Source organism: Sminthopsis crassicaudata, chromosome 2, assembly GCF_048593235.1.
Source record: "Sminthopsis crassicaudata isolate SCR6 chromosome 2, ASM4859323v1, whole genome shotgun sequence".
Classification (NCBI taxonomy): Eukaryota; Metazoa; Chordata; class Mammalia; order Dasyuromorphia; family Dasyuridae; genus Sminthopsis; species Sminthopsis crassicaudata.
Genome location: NC_133618.1, coordinates 337,857,082 through 337,868,805, shown reverse-complemented (window position 1 = coordinate 337,868,805; position 11,724 = coordinate 337,857,082). Strand labels below are relative to the sequence as shown.

The following is an 11,724-nucleotide window of genomic DNA, read 5'->3' as shown; positions in this document are numbered from 1 at the left end:
CAAACATGTGGATTTTTATTTTGGCAACCTTAAATTAAAAACAAAACAAAAACAGATATTTCTACATTCTAAGTAGAAACAATGTTTTAAGTTTCCATATACCAAAAGAAAAAAAGTTCTGTTCAGGCAGGTCAATAATTTAATAATTAATTTTATAATTTAATAATTATAATTTTATATTTTATTTATATAAATTTTTTATAAAATTTTATAATTTAAAATTTTAAAAAAATGTACTGTTTTTTTTAATTTAAAAAATGAATTTCAGTGTTTGAAAATTTTTAAAAAGTGGAAAAGTACACAAAGATCCAGTTAAAAATTTGTAACAGATAAATTTTAGTAATGTTTTCTCTTATTCCGAAGCCCTTCCAATTTAATTTTTTTGTAGATGGGATTTTGGACTTTGGAATACTACCTTCAAAACAGAATTTGTTCCAGGTTTAAAATGTAAAAGATGTGATTAAAAAAAATTACTATTTTTTCAACACTTTCAACAAGAATGTTTATTTGTATTAAAGCAGAAACCAGTTCCTAAATCATTTTATACAGTTTTTGTGTCCTTTAGACCAAAAAGATCCAAGTTTTAAAAAACTGTCATTTTTATTTTTGCAGTTCTCACTGCAGTCTTCTATAACTTTTACAGAGTTCATGGTCCCTAATATCTCCCCACCCTCCATTTTTCCCATGTGGGAGGAGAGGAGCCAAAGCATACTTTTTAATGATACTTAGACTCTTAGGAAACAGATACTGTTTGTTTTTGTTTAAGAGCAATTCAATTTGGGCACTCTGGGTGGATGGTCTACAGGGATCCTTGTGGTGCATACCACAGTCTCCAGCATGATAAATCCTAGGAACTTCAGGAACCATGACTTTCCAGAAATTTTTAAGACAAGTTGTAGTCAAATACTGAAGAGTCCAATCCCAGTTATAATCATCATAAGTACAGAAAGTATCTGTGCACTCAATCAGTTTCTCATATGTACCTCGAGTCAACACTAGGCCCATATTGTGCTCCGTAGATTTCCAAGTTTTCACTTCCACCTTGTCTGCTTTGCCAAAGAAACTTCGACTAACAGAATATGACCCCAGGGAGAGCACATCACACTCAGGACATTCCTGCGGTTTCAATTTCCACATTTTTTTGAGCACGTGAAAAAAGTCTGGGGATAGATAATGATCCTCCTCCAGAAAAACCATAAGACCAGCATAATTATGGAGAATCTTGACCCTCTCCCAAACGAAATGCAGCTTCCACCACCAGTGGTGTTTGGTCTGAGAAAACTTGGCCTCTCGGTAATGGCCGAAAGAGTCCGGATATTCCGCATTGATGCAGCCCATTTTCAAAGCTGCTTTCTTTTGCAAGTCTCGGGGACAATCTTTGGGGTCGTTGCCGGGGAACTCGTTGGGATACAGCTGGATGCTGAAAGGGAAGAAGACCTGCAGCACGGGGCAGAAATCTATTCCGGCGATCAGCTGATTGATCTCAGCCGACCAAAAATCGTGGCTAAAGATGACTAAGAGGTTACCGATGCCCTGGACCCTACGAAGCGAGTCCAGTAGCAGCTTGAGGTAGTCGGGCCGATTGTGCACTTGGACCACCAGCACGAGCTCCGGCTCCAGTTGCGTGGAGCCCCCGGCGGCATCGCCGCCGGCCTTTTCGCCGCCAGCTCCCGCCGCTCCCGCTCCCCCAGAGGCCGCGTTTCTCAGTGTCTGGTCAAAGTTCACCTGATATACTAGCGACCGGTACACCAGCGTCATGTTGTCCACCTCGGGTGGCGGGGCTGCCGTACCGTTGGGGAACCTGCGGAGGTCGCCTGGGCCTGCAGCCCGCGCCGGGGCAGACGCCGAACCAGCGAAGGCCTCATTCTTCCGCTGCCGCCCGTTACTGTTCCAGAAAACGAAGCCGCAGGCAGCCACCACCAGCGTTAGAATCAGCACCTTCCGCTTGTAGATGCGGAACCTCATGGTCCCAAGGCCGCGGGGCGGGGAGGAGGGAGCGGGCTAGCTAGTGGCTTCCGAACGCGGGGAACCTTAGCTTTGGCTGGCGCGCTGGACCGCCGTAATCCCCGCCCGTAGCAGCACCAAGCTCCCTTCAATCCCCCGGGCTAACTCATCCCTGGCCCGATGTGAGATGGGCACTGGGGCCCTCCCGAGGCCCGAAGCAACGGAGCCGGAGCCGGAGCCGCAGCCGGAGCGGTCCTCAGCGGCTCCACGCCGCCTCGGCGCGGCCCATTCTCCTCTTCAGCGGCAGCAACAGCAGCTACACGGCCGCTAAGAGACCCGGCTCTCGGTGCTCTGTGCTCTCGCCATTCAGCATAGAGGGTCCAGTAGGAGCGCACCGCAGCTTTAGTACCTTCTCCCAGCTCTCCTCCGGCACGCCGAGCCAGCCAGCGCTTCTTCCGCGCTCATTCTCGCGCAGCCCCCTCTCCTAGCTGGCAGTGGAGCGACGCAGGTGGCAGCTGGGCTAGAGCCTAGGCGGCGTAGATTGTGACACAGCTGGCGAACGTCTCTGCCTCCGGCCCCACGCCCCGCCTCCTTGCCTCCTGGTTGGTTCTTTTCAGTCACGTCCCGAGACGTCTTAATCGGCCTCCTATAATCCATTAGGCAGGGGCACCGTCATTCAGTTTTAGTCGTCCCGCCCCTTCCCGTCAGGCGCGAGGTGATGAGTTGGAGCGCAGGTGCCCAGGTAGTATTTGCATAGGAGCCTGGCTGAGAGGAGCATTCTATTTCAGATGGATGAAACCTGTTCTGGGAACCCACGCGATGAAGTGACAGAGTCCTAAGATGAGAGCCTTCTTGGCTTTGTCGCTGATATTTTGCAACAATGACACGTCATCTTTGAAAGCCTAGTTTCTGGGGAAACTTGTATGAGTGTAGTAGGAATAAGGCATCAGAAATGAGAAAGTGAAAGGGCAAAGAACAATTAAAAACCCAGTCCCCGGCTTTCTTTGATTGATAAAAAATGAAATAAAAATACATCTAGCGTTTGGACTTTTCTCGTTTTAAAAGTTAAAATCAAATGCCACCTCATCAAAAAACTTATGAGTCACAGGATAGGGATTGACTCTGCTCGATCATTACATTGTTTTTCATTTTCCAGTTTGTACCTTACACAGTGTATTATATTCTTGTGACTTTGAGAAAGCCTTTTTCTAAATTTGTTTCTTCATCGCCTCTAAATCTTTGATCCTGTTACTTTATTATATTCCATTATGCATTAACTTATGCAATACCATGTTAATAGTAATGCTCATACCCAGACTGTAATGGTGAATTCCCAGAAGACAAAGACTGTCTTACCTCATTCAGCACCTTCCCCATTTCCACCTCCCTCTCCAACAAGTAGAATGACTACTTCGAAGAAGAAATATAATAGTAGGTGACTTGATTGTTACAAGTTTGCTGTTATTTCCATTCTATAAATGAAGAACTAAGTCTCTAAGAGAGAAAATGATTTAGTGTCAGATAACTAATATTAGAGACAGAATGGAAAGGCCAGAACTCTTAATCTCTATATCACCAATGTCTCCACAAAATAATGTATGTACTGAACACCAAAGGGAAACTAGGTACTACCCCAAGGTAATCTATCCTGCAAAATGGCTTTTTTAATATGAAAAAAAATGCGAAGCTGCAGTGAGATCAGAAACTTCCTTTTTGAAGATATCCAAACATGCTAAAATGTCATAGAAATTAAACTTTTTTTAAAGGTAATCTAGATTGGATGAAATTAAGGTATAAAAGGTAACTAGCCTTAAGGAGGCAATTAAGAATGTTCCATCTAAGTGATATCCATTTATAGTCCAGAAGTTGGAATTATAAGGACAATAAAGTGTAACTAGAAAAGTAGGAAGGGCCTGGGTTGCAGATGTCTTAAAAGCCAAAGAGGTGATTGTATATTTAATGCTGGAGGTAATAGGACATTTACTAGAATAACAGTAGAACATTCTTCATTCTTGGGTAAAATGTTTCTAGGAACATCATTGGGATGAGTGAATAAATATAGAAACTATGAGTTGACTACAAGTGCTGGAACTCTATCTTTCCAGAAATCAGCAGGAGTCAGGATCACTAAATGTCTTTATTCTAGATCTTTACCGTCGCCCCCAACGCCAGGTCACGAGTGCAAGTGAGCTTGAGTTCTACCACCCAAGTTTCTCTTACTCCTCCCATACAAGTCACTTCCCTCTCTTTGTCCCACCAATCAAGTCAGCACAGAACAGCTGGGGAGGGTCAACCTTAAACAAGTTAATAGGGAACCGTCCAATTGGCAATTAGTCTCACGTGCTTCATCATCCAAGTGCATTGCTCAGTTCTAGCCCTTTACAACAAGGGAATACAATTGGAGAATAAACAATTTACACATCAATGCTTCCCAATCATTGATATGGTCTGGTGATATTCACACAATTTACAAACTGGGTAAGACATATTGACTACACATGTTATTCTGTTAGGCTCGTTGGACCTGCTCTCTGCAGGGCATGATGCTCCCCTGGGCTCACTTGACCTTTGCAGTGACCATTACTTAGCTGGAAAGCCATAGCCTCTGAAACGTATCTGGTTAGGAATTTTTTTTTTTTCTAAAAAGAACTAGAGCTCTTGCCCTAGGACCAGTGGAAGGCTTCTCCAGTTCTGATCCTATGGAATTTTGTCTCCAAGGCCTGCCATCTTCCAAAGAGCAGGATTCCCTAACTAGGTGTTGTCTCTCTTCTTGAACCTCTCTTCTCAAGAGGTTTGGGTTCAATAAGCAACACCTTTCAATTTTCCATTCAGGTTACATGCAAGAACATATCTCCACTATAACCACTATGTTTCAGTAGCAAGATGGGTGAAAGGAGAGAAAGAGGAAAAAAAAAATTTTAATTACAGTTTTTTATTTTCAAAACATATGCATGTTTTTTGTTTTTCTTTCCAGGTTATTTTTACCTTTAGAATCCAATTCTTCCTTTGCAACAACAACAACAACAAAATTCGGTTCTGCACATATATATGGTATCTAGGATATACTATAACATATTTAATATGTATGGGAATGCCTGCCATCTAGGGGAGGGGATAGAGAGAAGGAGGGGAAAATTCGGGACAGAAGGGAGTACAAGGGATAATGTTGTAAAAAAAATTACCTATGCATATGTACTGTCAAAAATGTTATAATTATAAAATTAATTTAAAAAACATATGCATGGATAATTTTTCAATATTGACCTTTGCAAAACCTTGTGTTCCAATTTCCCCCCCTTCCTCCCACCCTTTCCCTATATGGCAAGTAATCCAATATATGTTAAACATGGTAAAAATGTGCTAAATCCAATATATGCATACATATTTATATAAATATCTTGCTGCACAAGAAAAATCAGATCAAAAAGGAAAAAATGAGAAAATAAAATGAATGCAAAAAAACAAAAACAAAAACGAGAAGAATGCTATGTTGTGATCTATAGTCAGTTCCCACAGTCTTCTCTTTGAGTGTAGATGACTCTCTTCATCACAAGATCATTGGAACTGGCCTCAATCATCTCATTGTTGAAAAGAGCCATGCCCCTCAGAATTGATCATCATATAATCTTGTTGTTGCTGTATACAGTGATGTTCTAGTTCTGATCATTTCACTTAGCATCAATAGTAAGTCTCTCCAGTCCTTTCTAAAATCATTCTGCTGTTTCTTAAAAAACAATAATATTCATATACCATTCTCCAACTGATGGGCATCCATTCAGTTTTCAGCTCCTTGCCACTATAAAAAGGACTGCCACAAACATTTTTGCACATGTGGGTTCCTTTCTTTCCTTTAAAATCTCTTTGGGATATAAACTCAGTAGAAACACTGCTGGATCAAAGGGTATGTACATTTTGATAGCCCTTTGGGCATAGCTCCAAATTGCTCTCCAGAATGATTAGATTAGTTCACAACTCCACCAACAATGTATTAGTGTCCCAGTTTTCCCACATCCAACATTCAGCATTATCTTTTCCTGTCATCTTATCCAATCTGAAAGATGTGTAGTGTTATCTCAGAGTTTTCTTAATTTGCATTTCTCTGATCAATAGTGATTTAGAGTACCTTTTCATATGACTAGAAATAGTTTCAGTTTCATGTGAGAATTGTCTGTTCATATCCTTTGACCATTTATCAATTAAAGACTGGCGAGAATTCTTATAAATTTGAGTCACTTTTCTATATATTTTATTTTATTTTTTTTCTTTTTCTGAGGCTGGGGTTAAGTGACTTGCCCAGGGTCACACAGCTAGGTAGTATTAAGTGTCTGAGATCATATTTGAACTTGGGTCCTCCTGAATTCAGAGCTGGTGCTCTATCCTAGCTGTCCCTTCTCTATATATTTTAGAAATGAGGACTTTACCAGAACCCTTGAATGTAAAAATATTTGTCCAGTCTATTGCTTCCCTTCTAATTTTGTCTGCGTTAGTTTTGTAGAAAACTTTTTAACTTAATATAACCAAAGTCTGGGGCAGCTAGGTGGCGCAGTAGATAGAGCACCTGCCTTGAATTCAGGAGGACCAGAGTTTAAATCTGGTCTCAGACACTTAACACTTCCTAGCTGTGTGACCCTGGGCAAGTCACTTAACCCTAGCCTCAAAAAAAAGAAAAAAAAAGAATATAACCAAAATCATCTATTTAGTGTTCAATAACAAACTCTAGTTCTTTGGCCATAAATTCCTTCCTTCTCCACAGATCTGAGAGCTAAACTATATTTTGTTGTTCTAATTTGTTTATAATATCACTCTTTATGTCTAAATAATGAGCCCATTCAGACCTTATCTTGTTATTTGGTGTTAGATGTGGGTCAATGCCTAGTTTCTGCCATCCTACTTTCCAATTTTCCCAGCAGTTTTTGTCAAATAGTGAGTTCTTATTCCAAAAGCTGGGGTTTGGAGGTTCATCAAACACTAGATTACTATAGTCATTGACTGTTTCAATGAACCTATTCCACTAATTGATTACTCTATTTCTTAGGCAGTAACAAATGGTTTTGATGACCACTGCTTTTTTTATATATAGTTTTAGATCTGGCACAGCTAAACCACCTTCATTTGCATTTTTTTTTTCATTAATTCCCTTGACATTCTTGACCTTTTGTTTTTCCAGATGAACTTTAGCATTTTTTCTAGATTTGTAAAATAATTTCATGGGAGTTTGATATGGTACTGGATAAGTAAATTAATTTAGCTAGTATTGTGATTTTTACTATATTCTCTTGGCCTCATACCCATGAGTACTTGATATTTTTCCAATTGATTATCTGACTTTATTTGTATGGAAAGGGTTTTGTAGTTGTGTTCATATAGTTCCTGACTTTGCCTGAGAAAATCCTTTCTTAATGCTCCTAAATTTTGCTATCTCAGAATGAAGCCAAGTGCTGAATTTGTAGCCAACAATAACAAAGGGAATATTATAAAAGACAATCCAAGCTACTTTGGTTATATTAAAAAAAACCAACCAACAAACTAACAACCTGCATATGTAATAGGAATGCAACTAAAGTATGAAGAAAAGTTACAACATGGGTGGAAATCTGCACAAAAAAAAATATCTGATCAAAGTCTGATACCCAAAATCTACAGGTAATTGAAACAACTCTATAATATTTAATCTTTTCTCACAGATAAGAGATCAAAAGATATGTCAAAATAGTTCTCAAAAGAAGAAATGCTAACTATCAACAACCATCTTAAAAATTCTGAAAAGTACTAATAGAGAAATGTAAACTATTACAACATAACACCTATTTATCAAAAAATAGAAAAATTCAGGATAAGTTAAGCTGTTGAAAAACAGGCAAATTTTCCATTTTTAGGAAAAAAATGGAATCATGCAAAGAAAATGAAAAAATTGTTCATATTTTTTATATAGTATTTTCACTATTAGGTTTATGCCCATAGGGAAGTTATTGGCAACAAAAAGGACTTGTATTTATAAAACTATTAATAGTGGCACTATTTATAACAAAACCATTTTTAAATAAATTCTGTCCAGTTACTGAAGAATAATTAAACATATTGTGGTGTGTGAATTTTTTGTTGAGCTTTATCAAACTCTTTGTGGAGTTTTCTTAATATAGATACTGGAATAGCTTTGCCATTTCCTGCTGCTGTTCATTTTACAGCTGATGAACAGGTAAACATCCCCTCCAACATTCATGATTATCTTTTCTTTTCATCTAGCCAATCTGACAGGTATGTAGTGGTATCTCAGAGTTGTCTTAATTTCCATTTCTCTGATCAATAGTGATTTGGAACACTCTTTCATATAAGTAGAAATAGTTTCAATTTCATCATCCGAAAATTGTTTGTTCATATCCTTTGACCATTTATCAATTGGAGAATGGCTTGATTTCTTCTAATTAAAGTCAATTCTCTATATATTTTGGAAATGAGGCCTTTATCAGAACCTTTAACTGAAAAAATGTTTTCCTTATTATTGCTCTGTAAGAAATGACCAGCAGGAGGAATACAGAGAGGCTTGGAGAGACTTACATCAACTGATGCTGAGTGAAATGAATAGAACCAGAAGATCTCTGTACACTTCAATGTTGTATGAAGATGTATTCTGATGGAAGTGAATATCTTCAACATAAAGAAGATCCAACTCACTTCCAGTTGATCAATGATGGACAGAAATAACTACACCCAGAGAAGGAACACTGGGAAGTGGATGTAAATTGGTAGCACTACTGTCTATCTACCCAGGTTACTTATACCTTCGGAATCTAATACTTAATGTGCAACAAGAAAATGGTATTTACACACATATATTGTATCTAGGTTATATTGCAACACATGTAAAATGTATGGGATTGCCTGTCATCAAGAGGAGGGAGAAGAGGGAGGGGGAGGATAATTTGGAAAAATGAATACAAGGGATAATATTATTTAAAAAAATTACTCATGCATATATACTGTGGAAAAAAAATTCTAAATAAAAAAAAGAAAAAGAAAAGAAAAAGAAAAAACATTTTCCTGTTATGGGCCAGAACTCTAAACTTGAAACAAGGATTCTTACAAGGTGCCAAAGTCAGTGAAATTGATAAAGACAATGGTTGTTTAGTTTAGCATGGTGCTTAATAGTTCTCTAAGTTCAGTATGATTGATTTAATCTTACAAAAAATGATGATTTCCCAGTGATATAATGATTGGTTTATACTTAGAATAGAGCATATAAGACAGATAGGATTCAGAGCCAGAGAAGACAAGCATACTGGAGGCAGGAGCTCAAGCTCCAAGGAGAGACAGATTCATTCACTTCATCTCACACCACAGTGGTAGCTGGGCTGGCCTCCTGCACTTCCTCCACTGAAACCAAGACTCTGGAAGGCCTCTAAGAGAGCTAGCCCAGATTCCAGGCAAGGAAAGTAGATTGTGAAGGAGATAATAAAGGATTTGGACTTTAACACATGGTTATTTTTGTGGTGATTAATCTACTGAAAAGAAGGCTGCTGCCAGAGAAAACCAAACAAGAAAACCAAACAAAAAAATCTACATTTTTCCAATTTATTGCTTCCATTCTAATCTTGTCTGCATTAATTTTGTTTGTTTACAATAGCTTTTTAATTTGATATAATCAAAATTTTCTTTAATTCTAATTTTGAAGGAATTATTTTCCTCAGTAAGCTTCTGTACCTCCTTTCCCAATTGGTCAATTTTGCTTTTTAAGGCATTCTTCTCCTCATTAGCTTTTTATATTTCCATTTTTTTCCCGCATTTTTTTCTCTTTCTCTTGTACTTGATTTTCAAAGTCCTTTTTGAACTCTTCCAAAGCCTGAGCCCAATTCTTATTTTTTGTGGAGATTTTGGATATAGGAGTTTTGGCTACTTTGTTCCCACTCTGGTTTTGATGCGGTACTAGTAGTTGAGAAGAGGTGTAAGAATTGAGGTGAGGAATCCCCTCTGGTTGGGCTCAGGTCCAATGCAAAAGAATTCGCAAAACCAAAAATCTGAGGCAAAAGGGAATTTTATTGGTGCTGAGAAGCCAGCTTTGCTAGGAAGATGAGCTTCTCAGTGGGTAAGTTCTGTTAGGGAAAATAACAAAGGTTAATACTAAGAAGATAATATCTTCACAGTGGGCAGGAGTCCTGGCAGGCAGCATTGCCAAGAAGAGAGCTTCATTGGAAAAGCAAATTCCTGTTTTGGATTTCTGCAGAGATTTGGAGTTCAGAATTGTCTTTTGTTAGAGGTCTGAGGCTCTGGCTTCTGTTCAAAATTGAATGACATTCTTTCAATGTTGTCATTACCAGGGGCTTAGATTTCCAGTTGAAAAGAGAATACTTATCTTGGAGTTTCAAGCCACTCAATAAGAATATCAGGCCCAGATCTTCAACTGAAATGAGACCACTTAACTGGGAATTTCATCTATTAGCAGTGGTCCCAGGCTAATCTTCAACTCAATAGAGGGTGTGACCACATCTCTGGCCAGATAACTGGGAAGGTATGCTTTTCCCAGGGGACAGCTTAAGACCCCAATCTCCCTTCTTTTACAGATTAAAGGGGACACATATTGAGGGTTCACCTCCATCAGTTCCAGAGACCTTTTCTGCTGACCTTCCAGCTCCTGTTTTGTATCTCTGAGCTGAGAGGTCTGAAAGCCATCAGTATGAGTGCTGGTTTAGAAGTCAGGCTGGGGCTGTGCCGGTATGCACTCCCTCAGGACTCCCACCCTGGTTTCACAGACCTTTTCTGTTGAACTTCGGTATTGTCTTCAGTTAGAAAATGTTTTATTCCATCTTTCTGGATGTTCTGGCACTCTAAAATTTGCTTAGAGTCATTATTTAGTGCTAACTTAAATACAAACAGGGGACTTCTAAATGATGCATAAGGATCCTTGTGTGTTTCATATTGACATGTTGTTGTCTTTTGTTCTTAAATAGAACCATGACAACAGGAAAGGGATGCCATTACATATAAGTGAACTGAATTTAAGTGAGAGAGAGTTGTGCAAAAGAACCAGCTTCACCTTTTCCTTAAGAGCCTCTGGGTCCAGTGACAAGATATAGATCAAGAGATAGTCCTGGATGTAGTGGGAGACCTTAGCTTTCTTGGCATTGTTTTAAAATGATTTAGTTTTGAAGTGTAATATTACCCATGTTTTATTCCATTTGTATTTATTTTGTTAAATGTTGAAGTCCAGTTCCAATGGACACACTGAGAGTGTGAATGAATATCACAGACTAGGCAGAAGATATAGTTTGCAATCTCAATTTATTAATCTGAGGGTCAGGGTTTATATTCTCTTTAAGCTAGTATTACATTATTTCTAATTACCTTCAGGTAACATCATATGCCTTCCAGGATTAATGCACAATCCATACTTTGACATTTCAGTATCCACCTTAACTATTAATACCAAGGTATTTATCAACACAGAATTGTAAATAGCATAGTTGTGATGTTCATCAGTAACAAAAGAATAGTTGTGATGTTTATCAATACCAGAGTACTAGTCAAAACAGAGTAGAAATTATCATACTAATGTATTTACCTCAAGGATATCTTTAATTCATTGTTAAGAGGTAAATAGTATAGTTAAAATGCCTTATTCCTGTTGCATGCATTCTCCATCAAGATTATTCCAAATTCCCAGCTAAGTTAAGTCATTGAACTCCAATTGAATCAGCAAAAAAAAAAAAAAAAAAAAAAAAAAAAATTATCCTAAATTTATCAAGTATGTCTTTATAATTCACTGTTATGGAGATGGTGAGCCAATAG

At 38.4% G+C, this 11,724-nt stretch overlaps 1 protein-coding gene across 1 annotated transcript; it reads right to left on the bottom strand.

Moving 5' to 3' along the window:
• Nucleotides 1-476: 476 nt before the first annotated feature.
• MGAT2 (alpha-1,6-mannosyl-glycoprotein 2-beta-N-acetylglucosaminyltransferase) lies at nt 477-2,606 on the bottom strand. Its single transcript, XM_074290508.1, has one exon. It carries the CDS (start codon nt 1,963-1,965, stop codon nt 616-618), a length of 1,350 nt encoding a protein of 449 aa, XP_074146609.1. The 5' UTR covers nt 1,966-2,606; the 3' UTR covers nt 477-615.
• Between the last annotated feature and the right edge of the window lie 9,118 nt (nt 2,607-11,724).

Excerpts from the sequence above, each read along its gene's own strand:
- MGAT2 (XM_074290508.1), bottom strand. The coding sequence starts at position 1,965 with ATGAGGTTCCGCATCTACAAGCGGAAGGTGCTGATTCTAACGCTGGTG.